At 35.4% G+C, this 26,131-nt stretch overlaps 1 protein-coding gene across 5 annotated transcripts in view; it reads left to right on the top strand.

Annotated features, from left to right (window-relative positions):
* LOC129429261 (kelch-like protein 29) overlaps positions 1-19,408 on the top strand; it is a 371,472-nt gene extending 352,064 nt beyond the window's left edge. For all 5 annotated transcript variants that reach the window (XM_073856371.1, XM_073856370.1, XM_055185821.2 and 2 more), the window contains 3 exons: positions 10,341-10,534; positions 16,651-16,795; positions 16,896-19,408. In XM_073856371.1, coding sequence (XP_073712472.1) covers positions 10,341-10,534; positions 16,651-16,795; positions 16,896-17,079 — 523 coding nt within the window. In that variant the 3' untranslated portion in view covers positions 17,080-19,408. The remainder of the gene's footprint in view (positions 1-10,340; positions 10,535-16,650; positions 16,796-16,895) is intronic.
* The last annotated feature ends 6,723 nt before the right edge of the window (positions 19,409-26,131 follow it).

Genomic DNA, 26,131 nt, shown 5'->3' with positions numbered 1-26,131 from the left:
AGTATTTTTGTCTTTTTTTTCACTACAAATATCTAAAAATTCTTAAATCAAGATGTTTTTTCTTGATGAGCAAAATAATCTAAGAAAATAAGTCTATTTTTAAAACAAAAATATCAAATTTAAGTGAATTTGTGGATTAAACAAGCAAAAAAATAATAATAATCTGCCAATTGGGTAAGCAAAATCTTTTAACTTTTTCTTAAACACTTAATTCAAGAAAAAATCAAGAAAAATTTGCTTACCCCATTGTCAGATTTTTTTACTTGTTTTATCCACAAATTCACTTTAATTGTATAGTTTTTGTCTAAAAACTAGACTTAATTTCTTATGTCATTTTGCTCATCAATAAAATACATCTTAATTTAAGAATTTTTAGATATTTGTACTGAAAACAAGACAAAAATACTAAGTAAGAAAAACTTTCAAGAAAAAAATCTTAGTATTTTTGTCTTGTTTGTAGTAAAAATATCTAAAAAATCTTAAATTAAGATGCTTTTTCTTGATGAGCAAAATGACCCAAGAAAATAAGTCTAGTTTTTAGACCAAAAATATCAAATTTAAGTGATTTTGTGCATAAAACAAGCAAAAAAAATCTGCCAATGGGGTAAGCAACAAAATATTGAACATTTTTCTTAAACACTAAATTCAAGAAAATTTTGCTTACCTCATTTTTATTGGGGTATATTTTGGTCTAAAAACTAGACTTATTTTCTTGGGAAGCATCTTAATTTAAGAATTTTTAGATATTTCTACTGAAAACAAGACAAAAAGACTAAGTAAGAAAGTCATTTTTTGCAGTGCATACAGGTACTTCTAGGAAGATGTTTCATTTACACTTAGCTGGTATAGATGATAATTATAAAGCTTTTTTGCATTGCTAAATGTGTCCCTGGACTACAAAACCAGTCATATAAGAGTCAATTTCTGAAAATTAGTATTTCAACATCTTGAAAGTTGAATAAATAAGCGTTCCATTGATGTATGGTTTGTTAGGATGGGACAATATGTGTCCAAATTTCAACAATTTGAAAATCTGGAATCTAAGGGGGGCAAACAAATCTAAATATTGATAAAATTTCCTTTAAAGTTGTCCAAATGAAGTTCTTAGCAACTGCATCTACTTACAAAATAAAGTTTTTATATATGTACGTTAGGAAATGTCATCTTTACTTAATATCCGAATGATTGTTGGTTTTTGCTACAAATATACCCGTGCTACTTATGACTGGTTTTGTGGTTCACGGTCACAAATATATTTTCTGACCATTCCTCTTTTGATTTCAGGGTGAATTGTAGCACATTCATCCACTTTTTCTGAATAAATGTATTATTTTTTTCTTGTCATTTTTTCTAGTCGCCATTTAGCAGATGTTTTTTTCCAACCGAGCACCTTCACATTCAAATAGCATGTTCTCCTAAAGTATTATGGGTAATGTTTTACAAGGCCACAGTGTTAAAATGAAATCTCAGTAACTCTTTAGTTTCTGGGTCACCGTGACCTGAGGTTAAACCTTTTGTGTCACATTCACAACCTAATTCTTTTCCATGAAACCATCATTTCAGAGGTGTTTTGAATGTTGCACAATGGTTTGCTAAATGTGGTGATGTTTATATCCACAAGTGCATATTCTTTGTGAAATCACCTTCACCTGCCTTGCATGGAAATGGCTTACACGGCTGGCTCCGCCTTCAGTGTGTGATGTCACTGTTCTGTCTAAATGCATTGTGTCCTTGATTATCTGCAACAGTCCATAAAAACGCCAGTAAGGTCTGAAACAGTTACATTATAAATCCTCATGTTTTAAATAATTCTTATTTTGTGTATTTGGTGTAATACAAACTCTTTCCCCACCAGCGCATAATTTACAGAAAATGTTCTTCTTTAAATATAAAGAGTTTCGTTGCAAAATGAGATAACCACCGTTTTTTTAATTGTTCAGAAATCTCGTTTTTTGGATGTGCATTCCAATTAATTTCAATTCAACTGCAGTTGGTTTGTTTTGATTTAGAGGGCAGCACTTCATAACGTTAAAAACCATACATTGCTAAGTATTGAAACACCATATCCAAATGTCAAAAAAGGTAATAACCAATGATAACATAACTAATAAAGCATGTTCTTGACAGATCATTAATGTAAAAAAAGTTGGATTTATCTCGTTTTGCAACGAAACTCTTCATATATAAACATACAATTTATCAAATGAAATAAAAGAGCATCATCTTTTAAACAAACAAAACCCATTTCATCCTATCTTTATTTGTTCTCTTTTTATCACCTCTTAAATATGGGTAGGTTTCTTTTTTTAAAAATACAAAATTTTGAACAAAAAGCTGAAAGTGTTGCATTTTTGCAAATTACTTTGGTTAGAGATCAGATTCAGAACGATGATCAAAACATAGACAGAGTTTACTGTTTTTGGATCAGTTGATGCTTCAGTGTTTTATAAGTTGGGTAAGAGCACCACCTGGTAGATAATAACGGAAATATGGATTTCCGTAAAAACTCGTCATTGGCAGGGAAGCTTTTTCTTTTAATTGACAAGATAACTCGTCAATTGGCAGGGAAAGAGTTAAAAAACATTATTTTTTCACATACCTAACATTATTATAGCTCCTCCTCTGCCCGATCTTTGTCGAATTTTACAAAGTTCATCATTCTGAAAGCGCGGTGTGCTCTGATTGGCCAGCTGACCAAGTGCTTTGTGATTGGCCAAATACCTCAAGCGTGTGGCGGAAATACGATGCCCATTACCATAATCGGCTACTTCTTGACTTCTGTATGTAAAAAAATTATAATTATTAAAAAAGCAGTGCATGCACTCTATCTATTTCTCTCCATAACACAATAGTGATAAAAGGAAAACATGAAATCGCATCTCATGACCCATTAAGTTTTCTTGTGACGCTTTGCAAAATAAAAATAAATCCCATTAAGATGACAAACTAAGACTTTTGTCATTGTGGCCCATCAATGTAAATAAAGTCTCTTTGGTGTGCTTGGCTGTGTTTCATGCATGCTAAATCTGTTTGTAATTGAGGTTACGGCCTTTCACAGAGACACCAATAAAGGCTTCCGGTCATGGCGGGTGTTGTTTAGACATACGAGCCATTGCAATTATAGTTATGTATTATTTATTGCACAGTAATCATCACAGGAAAGCCCGCAGTGAACTGCATTGTAATTTGAATGCATTTCCCTACAATGCTTTTTCTTGATGAGCAAACAAAATAAGTCTAGTTTTAAGACCAAAAATATCAAATTTAGACCACAAATCTGCCAATGGGTATAGATGAAAGATTCTTCTTGAATTTAGTGTTTAAGAAAAATGTTCAAGATTTTTTTGCTTACCCCATTGGCAGATTTTTTTGGCTTGTTTTATACAAAAAAAAATCACTTACATTTGATATTTGTGTCCAAAATCAAGACCTACCTTCTTGGGTCGTTTTGCTCATCAAGAAAAAGCATCCCAATCTAAATTTCTTCAGAAATTTTTACTGAAAACAAGACAAAAATAATACGAATTTTTTTTCTTGAAAATCATTTTTTGCAGTGCAGTCTTTACTGAATAAATTAAATACACACGCATTCGTATAAGTATAATGCTGCGTTCACACCAGCTACGGTAGAGGCATCAAGCGTGAGTAATTTCAATGTTAAGTCAATGTAAAGACGCATTGACGCATGTCTGGAGGTCTCGCGGCACGAATGAGGCGTTTCGCGATTCCGCCTCAGCGCAAATTGAGCATTGCAGCGGCAAACGTGCGAGTTGAAAATTTTGAACTTTGTCGGAAAAACGCTCCGCGTTAACCAATCAGGAGCTTGCTCTAGTAGTGACTACATTACAGGATGCGAGTGGAGTCGCAGAAGCCCCTCCCATGATGCGAATTTTTGCATGAATGTCTCGATGATTAGAATTTCACGAGCGGCTTTCACGCGCGAATAAAGCGAATACACTCAAAATGTTCAAGCGGCAAACTAGACGCGGTAGACGCGAATTTGACGCCCCACGGTAACAGTTCCTTATGAAAGAGCAGAGAGTGATTTTATTGAGAGATTAATTAGGTTACTGTAGCTTTAAGACGTGAGAGAGATCGCTCATTTCACGTGCAATGATGACAGGCTGCTGTGTGCGGGTTGGATGTACGCGGACGAGAGCAGCTGTGAGGAAATTAAAACATGCAAATAATAAACTTTCAGCATGAGGATGCAATTATCCGCTATAGATATACATGTTGTATACGTTGTTTGAAAAGGATGTGAAGACACGTCGTGCTGTTGACTGGAGCGCGTCCTCATAGAAAATACACATATTATATTATTAGGTTATTTAAAATGCTCGCGCTGCATAAAAATGTTCTGTAATTGCAGTCGCATTCAGGATCCCTATGATGACAAAAGTAAATAAAAGATTGGTTCATGAGATCAGGTCATTTAATGTCGTTATCGCCCAATACCAATCTGTAGCCGATCGATCGGAGCATCCCTAGATTTTATTACCTTAGAATTAGACGTTTTTTTTTTTTTATCTACGTAGCATGGAAATCGCCATTTTGCACTGCTACTTTTAAGTAGCCCTAAATGGACAAACTGTTCTAGAGCGTGTTTCGTCACTATGGTGTTTTGACGATGACATGTTTTTCCTGTGGTGGCTAGCGTAGCTTCTCTATCCTTTTCGAAAGGGAACGGTGAGACAGATGCCACTAAAACCTACGCAGTGGACTTTTAAGCATCCTTCTTGTGTGGATGCACAAAGCATAATAGCCAAGTTTGAGTCTTGTGATAAAAGTGGACAGACCCTATAAAGTCCAAAGGCCCATGAAACAAAGATTTATCTACTGCTGGGAGGGGTTGGCACAAGATCACTGTTGTAAAACGACTTTAACGTTTGTCCTCTCACAGTTTACTGCTTTCATAAAATCCATAAAAACAACAGCCATAAAAAGACGTTAAATAATTAAATGTATTAACTAGATTTTTAGAAAACAAAACATGATTGGTTTATGATTGTGTATACTCTCAGAAGTCACCACATGATGCAAGTGTTTAAGGGCGAGTGGTTGCCAGTTGTTTTTAGTGCGTCAGGATTAAAAATAAGTTTTTGGCTGCCGCAGGTAATACAGTAAACCATGTAAATCTGAGCGCTGATGGACTCGAGCTGTATTGATTTCAGCGTGAAAACCGTTAGCATGTTTGTGCCGCTGGCAGGGTAAATGGGATGCACTTGACCCCATGACTTTAATCCTAAAAGCGCTGTAGTGTGAATATACCTGAGAGGCATGAGAGATAAGCAGAGCTTGTTAGGGACTGAGGAAACCATGATAAGGTCAGACAGGTACCCAGAAGTGTCCCATACGTTTGACACAATTGAAAAGGTTCACTCTCGTAATCAGCAGTGTGAGATTTTATATTCACAGCTTTCCTGTCACAGAGCACACTTTGGCTTTTGGACGAGCGTCACTGCGACTGAACCTCTCTCTCTCTCTCCATTTGAACCTGTTGGCTCCCTGCAGCCCACAGGTTATCAAAGCAACCAATCAGCTTCTTCCCCCCGGCTCTCATGCGATTAAATTGAGTTGGGATTGCAGGGGAAGTATGTGGGTCACGGTATACTAGCTCATATAATTACAGTACTATTGTGATGGTATCGTCATAGGTAACGGGATATTGGGATACTGCACCGATGTCACTATGCGGTTCATATCCTGTTCACATCATTCTCATTTCTTCATGTCCGTTCCAATGTTTCTTCTAGACTCTTAAAAATAAAGGTGCTTCACGATGCTATTAGGGCTGTTGAATATAATCTTCTTTTTTTTTTACAAAACATTGCGATGTTAATAAGAATTATTACTGCATTGATGCATAAAAACAAATAATTGATTATTCAAAAAGCAGTAAGACTACACCCATAACATAAGCAATAATGCGTCAAAAAAACAGTTTGAGACACTGCACTTTTAAAAATGCCGTTCTGGTTTATCTGAAACATACGGAGCCCCTAAGGGGACATGGAGCAAAAATGAAAGGTATTGCAGAGGATTATCTTTTTCCGGGTGGATCATCAAGACTATTGGTCCTCCTTTTTGTCAATCAGGAGTGTTGCGCAATTGCATTTTTTTAAAAAGTGGAGAAGGCGTTTTTTTTCTAAAATTCGAGAAAATCCTCCGCTACACCTTTAAATAAAGTGAAACTTGAAACTTTCGCGTGCGCACGTGAAACTACCGCTTTTAGTTTTTGCGGGGGCTTTTGCAGAAACATGGTTTGTTGTGTTAAGACAAAAATTACTTAGTATTTTTGTCTTGTTTTCAGTACAAATATCTACTAATTCTTAAATCAAGATGACCTAAGAAAAAATCTAGGTTTTAGGAAAAAAAATATCAAATTTAAGTAAATGTGTGCTTAATACAAGCAAAAATATCTGCCAGAGAATATCTGAAAAAAAATTTCTTAATTTAAATGTTTGAGAAAAAAAATTTGGGAGGATTTTTTCTTAACCCATTGGCAGATTTATTTGCTTGTTTTAAGCACAAATTTACTTAAATTAGATTTTTTTCTTAGGTCATTTAGAAAATATATCTTAATTTAAGAATTTTTTGATATTTGTACTGAAAACAAGACAAACATACTAAGTTAGAAAGTCACTTTTTATACACTGTAAAAATGATTTTCAAGAAAAAACATTTCTTAGTATTTTTGTCTTGTTTTCAGTAAAATATAAAATTTAAGTGATTTTGTTCATAAAACAAGCAAAAAATAATAATAATAATCTGCCAATGGGGTAAGCAAAAAATCTTGGACATTTTTCTTAAACACTAAATTCTAGAAAAATTTGCTTACCCCATTAGCAGATTTTTTTTCTTGTTTTATGCACATAATCACTTAAATTTGATATTTTTTGAAAAAAAAAATATATTTTTTGTCTAAAAACTAGACTTATTTTCTTGGGTCGTTTTGCTCATCAAGAAAAAGCATCTTAATTTAAGAATTTTTAGATATTTTTACTGCCACTAAAACCTGAAATCATTTTTTGCAGTGTTCTTGCTTAGTATTTTTGTCTTGTTTTCAGTACAAATATCTAAAAATTCTTAAATCAAGATGTTTTTTCTTGATGATCTAAATAACCTAAGACAATAAGTCTAGTTTTTAGACAAAATGTATTAAATTTAAGTGAATTTGTGGATAAAACAAGCAAAAAAATCTGCCAATGGGGTGAGCACATTTTTTTTTCTTACCCCATTGGCAGATATATATATATATATATTTTTTGCTTGTTTAATCCACGAATTCACTTAAATTATTTGGGTTTTTTTGTCTTAAATCTAGACTTATTTTCTTAGGTTATTTTGCTCATCAAGAAAATGCATCTTGACTTGAATTTTTTTAGATATTTGTGCTTAAAACAAGACAAAAATACAAGAAAGACATTTTTTGCAGTGTGCACTGCAAACTTTTTTAGTAAGTATTTTTGTCTTCTTCTCAGTACAAATATATCTAAAAAGTCTTAAATTAAGATTTTTCTTGATGAGCAAAATGACCTAAAACAAATAAGTCTAGTTTTTAGACAAAAAAATAAGTGAATTTTTGCTTAAAACAAGCAAAAAATCAGCCAATGGGGTAAGAAAAAATCCTGACCTTTTTTTTCTTAAACTGTTAATTCAATAAAAATTTCAAATAAAGTTTTCTTACCCCCATTGGCAGATATTATTATTTTGCTTGTTTTAAACATAAATTCAACTTAATTGTAAAGACTTATTTCATTTTGCTCATCAATAAACTACATCTTGATTTAAAAATATATATATTTGTACTGAAAACAAGACAAAAAATCAAAGTAATTTCAAGTCTCTGAAAAGGGTTTAGCAAGGACTGATTACTTAAAAAAATTAGCTTTGCACCTCTCAAAAGGCAAAACAGGAGACAAGTATCCAATCCCAGCCTGCACTCACTAAATTGTCAAAGTTAAACATTTGACGCTTGAATCAGTTGACATCAGCTTCATGGTGTCACAGTCCATCACTGTGACTCGACTGTAGTTATTGTTTTTGTAGCCCGAGGCTTCTCATCTTTATTGTATTCTCCACTTTCATCATTTTCGTACTTCTAGCAATGTTGCCTCCAATGAATTCAAATCTGTTCATGCGACTATCATAGAAAAAGCGTTTGCACTTATGATTCATTTCCATTTGTTTTATAATTATTTTCTACGCCTCAGATGTTTGTTTCATTATATAGGTTATATTCAGCCCTCTGAACCGTTCTTGTGTTTTAACCAAAACCCTAGACTTTATTTCTGTTGTAACACACATCATTCCTCGAAGCTGACTTGACGGTTTACGTTGACCTTTCAGTGGCAATCACGGCAATGGGAGACGGATGAGCGCTGACAGACAGAGCCTGGGTCTTGTTAAAGCTCCATCTGTTCTGGTGGATCATCTCCCAGACATCATTGAGAACAATTATGGGAGCTTCTTTGTTCTCTTGACAGAAGTCTGATTACAAATCCAGAATATCACAGATTTTCAGCTGTGGGTCTCTGATGATTGGCCAACAGGGTCATGTGATTGGATGATAGACTTCTCATTAGATGTATAAGACGATCTTATAAAACTGTTATTTTTTTGGCACATACATTTATTTTATTTATTTTTTATTATCAGTGACATCATGCTTTGTTATTGACTCATTCCCCACCAGCCTTTTTTTTTAAGTTGCCCATCAGCATTTTTTTCTGATTTTCATAAAAGTTTCACAAAATGCATTCCAGGAAAATGTTATTCTATAAATATATAAACATACAAATATATCAAATGAAAGAACAGATCCTCCGCTTTTAAACAAACAAACAAACAAAATGGGGAAAAAATTCATCCTACCTTCATTTGTTCTCTTTTTGTAACTTATATCGGTAGGTTTCTTCAAAAATTCTAAATTTTGAGCAAAAAGCTAAAATAATTGCATTTTTGTAAAGGAATTTTGTTCGAGTTCAGATTCAGGATGGTGATCAATACACACACAGAGTTTTAGATTTTTAAAAGTTTTATCTGAGTTTTATCTGCAAAAATTACTTTCTTACTTAGTATTTTTGTCTTGTTTTCAGTAAAAATATCTAACAAAAATCTTACATCAAGATTTATTTTCTTGATGAGCAAACAACCTAAGAAAATAAGTCTAGTTTTTAGACAAAAAATATACAATGTAAGCGAATTTGTGCTTAAAACAAGCAAAATAAAACTGCAGATGGAATAAGAAAAAAATTCTCAAATTAAGTCTTTATGAAAAAAATAAACTTATTACAAGAAAATTTTCCTTATCCCATTGGCAGATTTGTTTTGCTTGTTTTAAGCACAAATTCGCTTAAATTGTATATTTTTTGTCTAAAAACTAGACTTATTTTTTAAAATAAGAATTTTGATATTTTTTTATTTGTTAGTTTTTACTTTAGATTTTTTTTGCAATTATTTTTTTTTTTTTTTGCCAATGGGGTCAATAAATTTTCTTGAATTAAGTGTTAAGGAAAAAAGTTCAAGATTTTTTTGATTACCCCATTGGCAGATTTTTTACTTTTTTAATCCACAAATTCACTTGTCTTAAAACTAGAATTATTTTCTTAGGTTATTTGCTCATCAAGAAAATGGATCTTGACTTGAGAATTTTTAGATATTTGTGCTTCAAATAAGACAAAAATACTAATTAAAAAGTCATTTTTTGCAGTGTGGACTTATTTTCTCAGGTCATTTTGCTCATCAAGAAAATACATCTTAATTTAAGAATTTTTAGATATTTTTACTGAAAACAGTATATGTATTTCAATATAAAATTACATTTCATTTTGTGCATAAAACAAGCAAAAAAATCTGCAAATGGGGTAAGCAAATTTAAATTGCTTCAAATTGAATTTTTCTTAAATTGAGTGTTTAAGAAAAATGTTTAAGATGTTTTTGCTCACCCCATTGGCAGACTTTTTTACTCGTTTCATGCACAAAACCACCCAAATTTGATATTTTTGGTCTAAAAACTAGATTTATTTTCTTGGGTCGTTTTGCTCATCAAGAAAAAGCATCTTAATTTAAGAATTTTTTGATATTTTTACAGAAAACAAGACAAAAATACTAAGAACATTTTTCCTGAAAATAATTTGTGCAGTGTGACTATCAGCTGTTTTTTAACTATTGGCCGATAATGTTAAAAATTGCTTTAGTCGGCCAATTATTGGCTGATATATCGGTGCATCTCTAGTTTGAACAGATGAAAAATGTATTCCTTGTAATGCACTGTTAGTTCCGTTGGATAAAAGTGTCTGCCAAATGCATAACTGTAACTTTTTTTCTTTTTTTAGGTACGACACCATCACTAATCAATGGGAAACCGTGTCGCCGCTTCCCAAGCCTGTGTATTCGGCGGCGGCCACCGTGTGCGGAGGGAAGATCTTCGTGTTCGGTGGCATAAATGAAGCGGGACGCTCCGCCGGCGTGCTGCAGTCTTACATCCCTCAGACCAACACCTGGAGCTTCATCGAGTCCCCCATGATCGGTGAGCGATGATACCAGAAGATCATTTGCGGAGAAATGAACAATTGCAATTTGTTAATGGAAATGAAATTGCTTATCTGCGCACCCCAGTTCCCACCCAAAGACAAATAAAAAATAAATTAGCCGACACGGAACCAATAAGTGGTTCCATATTTATGGTGTGAACCAGGGTGAGCTTTCTTGAAAGGCATTTCTGGGGTAATTTGCTTTGCTCAAGGGCACAATTGTACTAGAACAACAGGACTGATGTGCCTGATCTTTATTGCCGCCAAGGTTTTAACGGCAACGCTCGGTTCGGCTCATTTCTTTGCCGTGCCATCATCAACCCCTTCATAAACCAAATTAACTTGTTAATTAAATTAACTTTCACACAGTAAGACTACATGAGCCATTCAGAGACGCGGTAAGATGAGATGAACACACGATACAGAAACCGCCACAGTCTGCTGTGCTTAGGTGCCATGTTGGTTAGACTTGTACTGGTTCCTGGGAGGTGTTTTAGTGCATAATTCATCAAGAGACAGATCCAGTGAGTTTTTGATATGTGTAAGAGAGGCCTGTAAGTCTTTACAGTCTGTGTGATGTGCCTGAAGGACATTTTCACCTGTGAACCGACACATTTTAAGAAATTTCCTTGATCGACAATCATTGTTAATCATATACGTCACAATAATTCATACTGCCTGTTTACAGTATGTTGGTTAAGCTAAGAAATGTAACATCAAAATTATTATGATGTGTTCATAATTTTCCTTGGCGAAAATGGCAGAGATTCGCTGGAGGGATTATTTAATATCTTGAAGCCATAGATGCAGAAAATCCCACTATATTTATGTATGAAATTTGCATGGTGGTAGGAGACTATTACATGGATAAAAGATGGAAATCCTTGACCTGGACTTTACTCCATGGACTTTGGACCACAAAACCAGTCATAAGTATCAGGTATATTTGTAGCAATAGCCAACAAAACATTGTATGGGTCAAAATTATACATATTTCATGGCAAAAATCATAAGGATATTAAGTTCAGATCATGTTTCATGAATATATTTTGTACCTTTCCTATCGTAACTTTTTTTATATATTTGTGAGTGGATGCAGTGCTAAGGACCTCATTTGGACAACTTTAAAGGCAATTGTATAAATATTGAGATTTTTTTGTACCCTTAGATTCAAGATTTTTCAAGAGTTATATTGTCACGTTTTAACAAAGCTTATTTATTTAACTTTAAGATGATCTATAAATTTCAATTTAACAAATTGACACGTGTAACAAAAAATACAGAAATATGTACACAAAATGTAAAAAGCTCACAAATTTCTAAACAAAATGTCATGAGGCAAAAGTCAGCAGTCAAAAAGTAAGTCAAATCTTTTAGTACTCAAGTATTTTTACTTTCTTAAAGTACATTACACGTGTACAAGTCAAAAATCTGAGTTCATGTAATTTAAGCATTTTTAAATCCATTAAACTAAAACATTCAAGTGAAATGAACTTAAATTTATTTGCACATGTTGTAAGGAATGCCCACAATTCTATGCGTCTGAATCAAGCGTGCCGCACAAGCCCTGAAAAGTGAAGCCAAAACGTCTCGATGGCCCCCCAGTGACTGGTGCCAGTATAGGTCATAAACCCCGCCTCCCCATGTTATTCAATTGAGGCCAACTAAACAATTAAATTTCACTTCAATTATCTTTTTTCCGAAGCTGGTTTCTGTCATTTACTGTAGTTTTATCACCCTGATGTAAATTCAAGTGTTTGTTTTTAAAATAAGTTTGTGTTCAGTTAATTATTTAATGATATAAAAACTGTGGTGTCACGTCATGATTGACAGCTGTGATATCGTGTGATATGCGTTTACTTTGAGAGCGATGGCGAGGCCTTGTTTTCGCGGCTTTACTTCCTGCTCACTACTGCGCAGGACTGGTCCCGAAAACTCTACTGCGCAGACTCAAGAGCCAAGATGTCAGCGCCGTATCGGGACACTGGCGGCTTCACTTTTCACCAATGGAAGAGAGCGAACGGGTGTCGTCCATCTTTTTTACAGTCTATGGCCTGAATATTCAGATTTTTTCACAGATAAAAGTGACATTTACTTAATTATTTAACAAATGTTTCATGCATTTTTTTAATAGATTTTATTTGATTTTAGTTGGTAAGTTGTACTTGTTTGTGCAAATTGTTAGAAAGAAATTATGCCGCTTTTTTAAAGTAAATTTTATAGGTTTTTTTTCAGTGTTAAAGTTTGTCAAAGATAAACACTCTGATTAAGTGTAGATACTTGAAAAAAATTACTCGAGGAAAGTAAAATACTTCAGTATTTTACACCTTTGTGCTTATGTTTTTAAAGTGTAGGACAAAATACATTTGCACATCAAAGCACACAGTTACACTTAATTAACTTCATTTATTTGTCACACACTTTGCGAAACACAAAGAAGAATACACAGATGTTAAGATAAAACTCTCTAATTACCTAAAGCGAAGTCGATTCCCCCAAATGCCCCACACTGTCAGAAAAAATTGTCAAAATATCTACCCCAGCTGTCACCATTAAAACAGTCCTAACATGTACCATTATGTTCTGTATGTATACAGTACATTTGATACCAGTATTTACCTTTGAGATACTAATATGTATTTGAGGTACTAAAAAGCTTTCTTTGGTACCAAAATCTACCTCTGAGGTACTAATATGAACTCTTTAGATGCAAAGCTGTACTATTAAAAAAAGGGGACCACCCAAGTGAAAGCAAGGGTACATATTCTGACCAATTTTCTGACAGTGCAGGATAACTGCTGTGTTCATCTCATTGAAATCCTCCTCATCATCAGGTAGATGCTTTTCAGACTCGCTGTTCCTGATAAATGAAATCAAACAATTGATTAAAAGCCAGATCCAGAGGCGTCACTTAGGGGAGGAAAGATTGGCCCATGCCTTATTGGGGATCACTTTTATTAGTTGTAACATGCTAGTGACGCCCCTGGCCAGATCTTACCGTTGCATTTTTGCGCACCTGCATCCATCGCATTCTGACAGCACGGTGCTTATAGATGGTTTGTCTTCTGCAGGTGTCTCCTGATGTTATGCAGTTAGCTGTAAACACTGCTGTGCAAACTTTAATTCAGTCTCTGCATCTGCTAACAGATGAACCGTCTTTGAAGGTCGAGCGGGAAAAGCGGCGCTCGAAGTACATAATGCTGGAGAATTGATTGCAAACAATTGCTTGAGCAAATTACACAAGATTGCCGCTCTTCTTTAGGGTTACGAAATGATTGGGGGAACCTGTAGACGTCAGATGAGTTATTACAGCTAACCCTTAACACTAAACTCGGTTAACATTCAGTCAGATTGTGAATCATTCGCCTCGAGCTGACATTTTTCAGGCCTCCGAAACCACCAATATGAAGAGCAGACGAAGTCTAGCGTGTCTATTGAGAAGTCATATGAGATGAGTTTGTCTGAAGCACTCATCTTTAAACGCTTCGACTTGTTTATTAAGGGTCGAAGGTTATTCCCAATGTCCTCCACCACCTCTCTAGCTATTAAAATGACTTTATTTTCCCTTCTTTATGTTTTTAATAGCTTTCTACTCATCCCGGCTTCTGTTGCTTTTCACCTCTCTGCATCTTTTGCAAATTGGTGGCATGAACTGATGTTGTCTTGTTTTGCCTTTAAAACTCCTGAATTCTCTAATGTTTCCATCGTGGCATATAGGTCCCCATTTGATAGAAATCTTGAGTCTTGCCGGTGGCAGAATTTCAGCATCAAAGTATCCGATCGTGAATCGAGCCCCTCGTGTAGCGGTGGCAGGCACGACGTGGGCCAAGCAAAACAGTCGGTTCTGCTGATAGCATCTGTGTTGGTTTTAAAAACAAGACAACAACGGATGTTTTTGCTCACGAAAAGCGAGATTAGGATCCTGTATTTGCGACCTACAAGGTTGACTCGACACAAAAGTAGCGTGTCGTTTTTTTGAAAGGAATAAAGATGCCATGCGTTCGGGGGACCTCGCAGCTCCACATGCCAAATTTGACAATAAATTGTGCGTGTTATAAAGGAAGACGCCCCCCCTTGGGTTATGCCGACTATCAATTCGACGTCGCTCACCGTACAGTTGGGATGTTGTAAAAGGAGGGCGTTATCTTGACTGTCACTCATAGAGCAATGGCAGGGGTTTTAATGAGAATCACCCGGCGAGCGAAGCCATCCCGACCATTAAATCCAACGGCTGTTTTACAGATCCGTTCTGTGCTCGGCCTCTCAAGCGAGACGCGTCGGCGCAAGAAAGCAAAACAAAACCTTGAACGCAAGCACGTGAATAATTCATAGGTGTAATAAATTGGCCCGGCTGTAATCGTTGGGGAGACAATATCTCTGTCAGAAAAACTAAGATTTCAGCCACTCGACGACCTTTCTTACATTCGCCACCATACATATGTCCGGCTGTCAGTCATCGCCTGGTCATGAAAGTTTCTTGGCCATTTCCTCCTGTCGGGTCTCCGTGTATTACGAAGAAAATTTTGTCCAAATGGATGTATTAGATGAAACAGACACCACATATTTGTTAGAAGAGCAGCCATTATTTGTCATTCTCACCTATGATGTGGGAGAAAACAAGAGGGCTGAAAGAAAGAAACACATACACTGCAAAAATGATTTTTAAGAAAAAATTCTTAGTATTTTTGTCTTGGTTTCAGTAAAAAAAAATTGAAAAATTCTTAAATTAAGATGCTTTTTCTTGATGAGCAAAACGACCCAAGAAAATAAGTCTAGTTTTTAGAACAAAAAAAGCAATATTTTGTGCATAAAACAAGCAAAAAAAATCTGCCAATAGGGTAAGCTAATTTTTCTTGAATTTAGTGTTTAAGAAAAATGTTTTAAGATTTTTTTGCTTACCCCATTGGCAGATTTTTTTTGCTTGTTTTATGCACAAAATCACTTAAATTTGATATTTTTGGTCGAAAGACTTATTTTCTTGGGTTGTTTTGCTTATTAAGAAAAAGCATCTTAATTTAAGAATTTTTAGATATTTTTACTGTAGTGAAAACAAGACAAAAATACAAAAAAAAAATTCTTGAAAATAATTGTTTGCAGTGTGGGGTAAGCAAAAACAAATTTTTAAAGATAATTTTTCTTAAACACCAAATTTTTCTTTCAATTTTTCTTGAATTTAGTGTTTAAGAAAAATTATCTTTAAAAATTTGTTTTTGCTTACCCCACACTGCAAACAATTATTTTCAAGAATTTTTTTTTGTATTTTTGTCTTGTTTTCACTACAGTAAAAATATCTAAAAATTCTTAAATTAAGATGCTTTTTCTTAATGAGCAAAACAACCCAAGAAAATAAGTCTTTCGACCAAAAATATCAAATTTAAGTGATTTTGTGCATAAAACAAGCAAACAAATCTGCCAATGGGGTAAGCAAGTTTTTCTTTCAATTTTTCTTGAATTTACTTACCCCATTGGCAGATTTGTTCGGGTCTTCTCGGGTCCGTTCAGAAAAAACACATTCATTTTTAAATTACCCGAGACCCGAAGCCGCTATTATTGTACCCGACCCGTGTCCGAGGCACATGTGAAACTTTTAGACCCGAACCCGATCGGGTCTCGGGTCGGACCTGGGGTTTTCGGATCTAAGTGGACCCGTGAAGACCTCTAGCACTTACCCCTGGAGGCGTCCCCAAAGTGTCACCGCAGTGACGCAGCGCGAGTTCCGTCAAAAGGGAACTGTAACAATGTATCTTAAAAGGTAACACGATGTAACGTTCCTCTCACTTGAAATGTGTCCCCACATTTAGTCCTTGAATTTGAGGGGATTGGACCTGGAAAGTCCTTAAAGGTCCTTGAAGTTAACTAAGGTGTGGGAACCCTGTGTATAGCTGTAATCCACCTCATTAATTATCCACAATTTCCCAGGAATCTCATAGATGAACATTGTGAAACCGAAATGTAGCTTTCCCAGCAGCCCAGTGAACACATTTATGAGTTCTTACAGTGAGCACCAAGAGAAAATGAAGGTAAAATAATGCAGGGAAATATCCCATCCATACATCAGAGACGTAACTTCTGTCTGTTGTTCTCTCTCTGTGCTTTCTCCGGGGTTATTTAGATAACAAGTACGCTCCCGCTGTGAGCCTCAATGGTTTTATCTTCATCCTGGGAGGAGCTTACGCCCGAGCCACCACTATCTACGACCCAGACAAGGGCAACATCAAAGCTGGCCCTAACATGAATCACTCCAGGCAGTTCTGCAGGTTGGTCTAATGAACACTCGATTGCGCTACACAATGCCGTTAGTCATCACGAATCGAGTATTAAAGGAAAAACGGTTTGTTGTTGTTCTTCCTCCCCCAGTGCGGTGATCCTGGACGGGAAGATCTATGCAACAGGGGGGATCGTGAGCAGCGAGGGACCGGCGCTGAGCAACATGGAGACCTTCGACCCCTGCACCAACACGTGGACGCTACTACAGAACCTGCCGTGTCCGCTTTTCAGACACGGCTGCGTGGTTATTAAGAAGTACATTCAGAGTGGCTGACGACAGCTTGATGCTGGACTTCTCCGAAGTAACGAACTGGCCTGGGTGGGTCGCGGTCGAACCGACTGGGATCGGTAGAGTAGCTTCCCACCCCAGGTGTTGTGCCATTGGAATGGATTTCTAGGTCAGCCATATCCAGTTGTTTTGAGTTTTCCCATATTTTTATTTTCATGTCATGACTTGGGAATACACGAGATGTGACGTACAGGAAACTTAAAAGTTCGTATTGTGAATTTTCCACAAGCAAGACGCTTAAGGATGTTTCGACGCCGACCATGTAGCCCGCCAGCAACGTTACAGACACGGATCGAATGAAGAGCCTCCAAAGCACAAAACACCGGAATCTGTGATTCCCAGAGGAGCCGCTTCATCTTTTCCCTCTGTAGATCATTCCAGCTTGCTTTGTGCTTTTTGTCTTTGCGTTTTATTGAAATCCACAGACCCGCAGCAATGGCAGAACGTAGATCTGGATGGAGAAACGTTGTAATATAGGGAATATATATGTATATTTTAAAAACTGATGGAAATTGTGTATAAATGTTTTTAGAAAATTTCAATGAATTGGACACAAAGACACGTCTGTACATCTGTACCCTACCCGAAACGATTGACATGTTATTAATGCTGAAATAATACATATCCACAATTCTAAAGAAAATCTGGCTTTTGTTTGACCTTAACAAATGGTGCCTATAACAGGGGGTTTCAAATTGGGTCCCTAGAAGATTTCAAGAGGAAAAAAAGACAAAGCAGCACAGGTTAAAATCTTATTATACAAAATAAGGATATATATTTTAGGAAAGGGGTCTTCTGCTAAAGGTCCATCATATGTTGGGGGTCCCTGCGGTCATCATAAAGGTTGAAAACCCCTGGCTTATAACACTATAAGATCAACATCCTGAAAGTATATAAGCTCCAAAAACATGAGACAAATTAATTCTGCCCACATTTCATGTACCTGTTAGGTTCATATGAAAATGTTGTGGCTGAGTGCCAAACTTTGGAAATCAGAGTTAATGTAAACAAGTCAACAAAGAAGAAAATTGCACTAAAATATGCACCAATATAGACTTCATATACAAAAATGAGTCTTTGGGTCATTCTACAGTACAGAAAAGGTGGAATTTGGATGATGGAAATTTGCTTAAATGAACTTCTTTAATAGCATTAATTATCTTGTCAAATCTATGAATCCGCAAAACGGGGAGCTTAATCTATTTTTTAACTTTTTAATACATTTTAATAAAGAATCCATGAGTCATTTATCTGTCATTGGTGTTACCTGTGATTTAAACAACATTAATGTTGATACTAAATATTTTTCTCATTACAGCTTGTGTATTTAGTTAAAGGTTGAGTAGAGGAATGATAACAGCAAGAAAAATGATTGATTATTAATATTTGTTTAATTAAATTCTTCATCTTTACCCAGCATTGTATGAAATTATTTGATTCTCAGTTTGACTTTTTTCTTTAAAACCAACAAAAACAAAAATATTCAACCAAAAAGGCTTTGATGCAAAGACTGAAATATCAACGATGTCTTACATCCCATATCAACAATAAAATATTACTAGAAAGTACAAGAAAATACATTCAAACACCAAAACTTGGTTTAACTCCAATGACACAATTAGAATATAATAATAGATAATGAATATGATAAAACTGGTTTTGTTTTTATGCTTTTATGTTGGTCAGTTAAAGGAATAGTGCTTAGGAAGTACTCATTAGAGAAGTAACACTAATGACGGTAACACCAATGACAATTTACAGAAAACAAATAATATTTTAACAAAATGGCTGCCATTAGCCATGTGCTATTTCATCATTAACAATCACATACTTATTCAGTATAATGTATTTTTATGTAAAGATCTTAACATTCCCAGCTATAAAAAAAAAGATTAACACTAATGACATCCAAAAAATCTTACCTCAAAATTCTTAGATATATCATGAGATTTTAAACAAATAAGGCAAGACATCTCACAAACCTTTTGCCTTCCTCCACTGCACTTCTTTCACTAACCTCTTGATCCATGAAAAACTTCAAAGAGCTGATGCATTGTTTCAAAATAAAAGTGCTTTGGGTAGGGTAACACCAATGACATAAATTTGGGGGACAAATATTTATTTGATATTATTCATATTAATAGTGTATTTTTTACCATTTCAGTGTTGTAGTAAATTCATACAGGGTTAAAGGTAAATGTAAATTAGATTTGTTTTATAAAAAACATGGTTTTAAATAAGAAGTACACAGTTCAACTTCCATGTATGATCAAAGGGACAGGGCAATTTTCAGGACCAGACATTTAAAAAAAGGAATTTAAAGAAAATTAAATAAATAAACCCCCTCATCATTTTAAGGACAGTCTATATTTATTAAATATATATCATTATGGGATTATTGGGTCAAATTAAATGATTAATGGGTCTGCAAAAGCAAGGGACAAGCATTTCCACCTTTTTTGTAGAATGACCCCTAAGTACACATCTAAGTGTACTTAACTTTGCTATTTTTATTACAATACACTAAAAATCTGTTCACCTAAAAATTTAAATGTTGTCATTATTTACTCAAGTTGTTCCAGACCTGTATAAATTACACAAATAAAGATATTTTGAAAAATTTAGATTTGGGGCACCATTGACTTCTATAGTAGGAGAAATTATATATGCCCCAGATCTGTTTTTTTTTTTTAAATATCTGTGTTTAGCAGAACTAAGTAATTTATCCAGGTCTGGAACAACTTGAGGGTGAGTAAATGATGACAGAATTTTCATATTTTTGGGGAACTATCCCCAAAGGTATACTACTATTTAGTATACGTTTTTCAAGTACACTAAAGTACTTATAATGTAGAACTGTACTTTTAAAGGTGGGGTGCACGATCGCTAAAAGCCAATGTTGATATTTGAAATCACCTCAACAAACACACCCCTACCCCAATAGAATCTGGACCTTCTTTTGATAGACCCGCCCCACACATACGCAACCCAGGCATTGATGTCAGTTAGCAGACACGCCCCTTACTGCTGATTGGCTACAAGTGTGTTTTGGTTATCAGCCCGATGCCCTTTTCCAAAGCGTGTCTCAAAAATCGTGCACCCCGCCTTTAATTAGTAAATTTGTAGTGTAGTGTTTACACTACTAATAAGCGCAAAAATAATGTATGAAAAAGTACTTGCTGGTATTTGAGGTTTAGTACATCAAGGCCTGGCTCACAGACAACACTAAAGTCAGGACTAGGTCGTAGTTAAATTAGGATGTTTAAGCATCTTTAACCCTTACTGTGCATTCAGAACGCCACCGGCAAGAGCGTCAATAAAAGCTCTGGCTGCCCTTTCAACGACGCTAAAGAAAAGGTGTAGTGGACGCTCTGACGCTCGAATGCATTCTCTGAAGTCCTCTCAGGGGGAGGTTTCCGCCTTCCGATTGGTTGCGGCCGAACATTTCCGCCTTCCGATTGGTTGCCGCCGAACCGCGTCATATCTCATTACCATAAAGTTGAGCTGATTTCAACTTTCCTCGACCCTCACGCTGTACACGACGACGCGCGCCACCGCTGGCTCTCATTGAAAACGAATGACTTCCGGCCACTTTGAATGCAGAGTTATGTATTGTTGGAGATGTTTTATCCACTATAGGGAGTCTTAATTTCGCCACAACTTTCTCTGTGTTTCAGCAAATGAAATATACATATTTTGGGAAAATGCTTTAACATTAAAAAACCCTCAACAATACACTGTGGGCAAATTCACTACCCTTTCATGTTGTTCGGGATGAAAACATCCACTAAATTAAACTGGTGTAAAAATGTATCAGATTAACATTTTTCACTTTTTTGCATAAATCTGTTAATCAACCTCATTCCTGCAGGGTTCCTGCAGGTTTCACCAAGTCAAATTTAAGACTTTTTAAGACCTTTTTAAGACCATTATGAGTGAAATTTAAGGCTATGTCCACACGAAGCCGGTGCATTCCCTATCCGATCATTTTTTCCCTTGCTCTAAAAAAATAATCCGTAAACACGAAACCACTGAAACCGACTGAAAGCGGTGTAGTATATATGCCGGACCAGTATGGGGCGCTGTAATTCTGCCACAGATATACACTATACACGGAGAAGAAGACTTTGAGCATGCGCATAACCAACGTATGGTGTTGTCCATTATCGCTTGTTGGTCACCACAATTGCATAGAAGCAATAGATTTTGCTGTAATAAAGCTAGTAGGCTTTAGTAGCTTCTGTAGCACGAACACAATCACGTAGTCCGCCGTTATTGTTGTTGCTGTTACGTGTGAAGCTTCCGACACGTGATGTGATGACGTTTTCGCTTCACAATTTATACGGATTGGCTGTACAGACGAAACCGCAAGGATGTCGGTTTCAGATTTATCCACTTTAGGACCCGGTTTCAAAAAATAGCGGATTCAGTCTCCCAAAACGCCGGATCCATGTGGATGAAACGCCAATACCATAACAAATTTATACGTATGCAGTGATACGCGTCTCCGTGTGGACAGCCCCTAGGACCAAAGCGGCACAATGATCTCAGAAATTCTCAAAACATTATATTTTTATTATATCTTTGTTTATTTTTTTTTATTTTTTTTTTGACAAATAAAATCCCTTAATATGGGAAGATCAGTATGGTCAGCTGCTGATATGTGCCTTGTTAACATGTTTTACACTTTCTCCACCCATACGTTATGTGCATAAATATGCGCTATACCGCCATCGCATTTATTCCCCTCTCTAATTACACAATAATGAAATGAAAAGGAAATTTACTATTAAAAGGCTGTTCGTGGTTTGTTGTGTGTTGCAAACAAGGCCGTTTCTAAATCCGAAGGCTGTAGCCTCCAGAGGTCGCATTTGTAGGCTGCATATGAAAACTGTGTAACACTAAAGTTGACTCATTGTTGATGGCGCGGGACTTGACGGCCTGACTGTTTAAGTTGATTTTCAATAAAGCAGTGTTGATTTTTTCGCTTCTGGGTCCTCTGTTTCAGAACCTTGCAAATGCTCTGGTAAGCCACGGGCTAGTTGGTTAAATTAACACAGAAAAGATTTTTCTCGCCAAACCTACAGTATGTCGGATCACAACATCTGAAATATATAGCTTATGGCATGAATTGCGTGGATTATAATAGCCTACATTTGTATTCTCTTTAAAAAATAATGATTAAAAACTGGATTGAAGAGACATTCAGTGACACGCAAAGTGCAGAACTTTTCTTTTTAGAGGCCCACCCATCAAATACATTCTTCCTCCGTCACTGATTTTAATTTACCATTTAATTTTTTTCGGACAACCTTTTCGGGAATAAATGGAGGTAAGAAATTTAAGACTTGGGTTAATTAAATTTAAGACCTAGGGTGAAAATCTGGCCATTTTTAAGACTTTTTATGGCCTTAAACTTAACTTTCTAAATTTCAGACTTTTTAAGACCCCGCGGGAACCCTGTCCTGATCAAAACTTTTAAATGTTTACAAAAATTCCAGGATTTTAACTCTTTAATTGCCAAGTTTATAAATGATGTCACTGATTTGGGGGAAAACACAAAATGACACACACACACACACACACACACACACACAATAATATGGTGTTATAGTTCATATAACTTATTGTACAAGCCAGAAACTAAGATTTTTTTACAAGTCTAACTAAAGGGTTAATGGTGTCACCTGGTAAAACAGTAAAAATGACTAATTTTACCTCTTTGCAACAGGAAAAACCACCAACCATCAAGAATGCATGAGTATATGGTGTCAAGACTTTGCAATAAAAAAATGTTGTTATAATGGAAGTCAATGGTGTTAACAGTAAATGAGGGAGAAAAAAATAAAATCTTAGTCTGCACAAAAACTAAAAATGCATCAAAGCTAATGTTTTTACTAACTTTTGACTGTGATAAAATAAATAATTAAAGAGTAAAAACATGTAAACATTTAGTAGTTTTGATCAGTAAAAAAACTATTTATCCGATAAATTTTTACAGCAGATTAAGTTAGTGGATGTTTTCATCCTGAACAACATAAAACGGGTAGTGGATTTGAACAATGCACAAGGGTTAATAAACATGCCTTAAAATAAGCCAATGCCAATGATTTGTCTCAAGAAAAATAATAGGAATGTCTTTTTCTAAGATCTTTCTGTGTGCAAATTATTTTCAGTCAAGCACAAACATCCAAACGACGTTTAAGTTTCAACGTGTCCCCCACAATTCTGTGATTTTATGTACCGATTCGGACGGGATTAAAATTCTCAGGCTGTTCCAGAGATGGGAGTGTCTGTTTCATGCGTTTGGGCGTTGCAGAAGACCACTTGCTTTGGATACGCGTGTTTGATATTTTGCTTAAAATGTAAAATTATTCAGAACATGTAATTTATTCATTTAATTTTCACAAATTAAAAGAACTTCTACAAATCCTACTAAAGTAGCCTATGTGTTTTATATAACTGGCTGCTTATAATAAACCCAAAGAAATGAAGAAATAATGATTAATAACAATTTATTATCTTCATTACTAACATTATCATTCCGGAGTTGAAGAAAGTAAGGTTGAGTTTACCTTATACTGATATTACAGTGTTTAGTCTTAATGGGTGATTCTCACGAAACCATTGAAACACCATGGCACTAATGATTTTAGCTTTAAAATGTGTAATATAGTAACATTAAAAAGCATCAGAATTAACACAATACTGTGTTCTACCTTGCACAATGAGTGATTTCAACATAAGAATTTATAATTGTACATTTGATCTCATTTTCTGTTGAAATTCTCATTACCGCAATGTGTCCGGCTGTGTTTGAACATGCGTTATGTTGTAATTTTAACACAAAAATATCAACACAAAAATATTAAGAAAAAAAATAAATGGATGTTTTGCTAGACTACTTTAGATGACAGAAAAAATATTTACTGAATATTCATGTATAATAATAATGAAGAAAAATTAGGAAAATGATGTGTCCATGCCTGATGTTCTCATCCTCCGCAACACTTTTTGAGAACAGTTGAAGCACACATACAGAATTTTAATAAAGTTTGATTTTGAGTGACCAAGCACATGGACCAGTTACTTCAAGATGGCTACCAGGTAAGATCTTTTTTTTACAGTTAATTTGAAATATTGTCTTGTCAGAATGCTTACACGTCATTTTGATTGTCATTACCGCAACAGATGCTTATTAAATGTTAATTTAATTAATAGAAGCATAATTCTTTGATTTTAAATGCATGTGCAGAATCTCCAAATTATGTTCTTTCAGGTTTGTCATGTCATTTTGAAAATATGTCAGTGTTGATGTTATCTGACTGTTGCGGTAATGAGATTTTTTAGGACAAATTTTTTAAATTATGTTACAAAAAGTGTTAAATCATAAGTAACGTTTTTAAAGGGGGGGTTTAATGGTATTTCAAGCATTCTGACTTATTAACACAGTTATAGAGTTGTTTCCTCATGCTAAACGTAGGCAAAGTGTCAAAAATGCAGTTGGGCGTGTTTCAGAGTATTTCTGTGCTGAATGCACTTCGCCAGGGTTCGTACAAGTTTCGGCTATTTTTTTTCGATTACGGTTCTAACTGACGTTTCAGGGGTTTTCGATACGTACCACTTCTTTATATGGGCTTCCGCCGGAAAACTTCCCCCGGAAAACCCCGCCCAGCCGTCAGTCAGCGGGAGACGCTAGAGCTTGCTAACAGCTTATCACGCCACTCAGCTTTGTTTAATTTCAAAAGTCAACAATGGCACAACAAGAAGTGTGTTTTTGGATGTAAGGAGAAGACATCCAGCCTTATGGAAACAATGGATATAGTTTATTATCCGGATTAGCAGCGGAGTTTTGCGTGTGTGTTTGATGCAGTGGATTTTCAGAACCGGGTCATGACGAGTTACACGTGGTAAGTAAGACTTCTGTCTTATGTTGGAAATAGGCGCGTGTATATTATAAATGACACGAACATGTAGTGAATCATAAGTTAAAACAGTGTTGTATAGTGTTGCATGACTCGTACTCGCTCCTCCCGTGTTATAACTCCTCCTTCTTCATTTTTTCGTACGTTATCGGAAAGATTCGATAAAGCTAATCTTTCTTTTATGAATCTGATTAAACTAAAGACTCTTCAGAGATATAAAGGATGTCATACTACTCTATAGGTACTCCAGATTAACATCAGAAATGCAGAAACAGCGTGTGTTACGTGAGCTTTAAATTAATGTTCCCATTTACTCCAGACAAAAGTAAATTTAAGCAATTTTTACATTTTCATGCTTGACATTTTTAAAACCCTAACAGTGTTTGATATTCAGCTCGTCTAGATTTATTTTTTTTCTGCCAAATGGAAAAACATCAATATCTGAATGAATGGGACTAAGGAAGTACAATATACGCACGTCAGTAAGACTTTACGGTAGATCAAGAACCGCTTTTTCACAATATATTTTGCGGAAAAACACAGACATTTGCATCCGTCGAATAGGGCTTTAGTCTAGGACTAAGCTTGAACCTTATCTGTGAAACCAAGGGCAAGTATATTTTATTTTCACCTGGGTATAAACCTTGGCTTCAGTGCATTAAGGTCATTCAGAATTGGCCCTTACATGCCCTGCTAGACACTATCATCCTTTATGAATGCATAATTTGTCATTTAAAAAAGAGGAAACGCACAAGATTGTTCAGTTTGCACCTTTTATTCAAGTATATCACAGCAGTTTATTTCAGAAATTACAGTAAATATAGCATTTCCAAAAGGACTTTCACAAAAGAAGGACTGTGGTAAAGGACAGAACAATGTGGTTTGGATTTGCTGCTTAGTAAAATGAATCGGGACACACTTTTAAAAAAACCTCACCCCGGTAAATCAAAACATAAAGAGGTATAAATCTACCAATTACATGGAGTTAACTAAATATTAAAACCCATTATTTGCAAACCTCTCCAAAATAGCACACCGACTGAGACTTTTCACCTAGCATTTAGACTGAAACGTGGGATTTAGTGGGTTAAAGTGATGTGTTTCTAAAGCAA

Source organism: Misgurnus anguillicaudatus, chromosome 18 (genome assembly GCF_027580225.2).
Source record: "Misgurnus anguillicaudatus chromosome 18, ASM2758022v2, whole genome shotgun sequence".
NCBI classification, from domain to species: Eukaryota; Metazoa; Chordata; class Actinopteri; order Cypriniformes; family Cobitidae; genus Misgurnus; species Misgurnus anguillicaudatus.
Note: the sequence above shows the minus strand (reverse complement) of the source record. Positions and strands in the feature narration are given on the sequence as shown.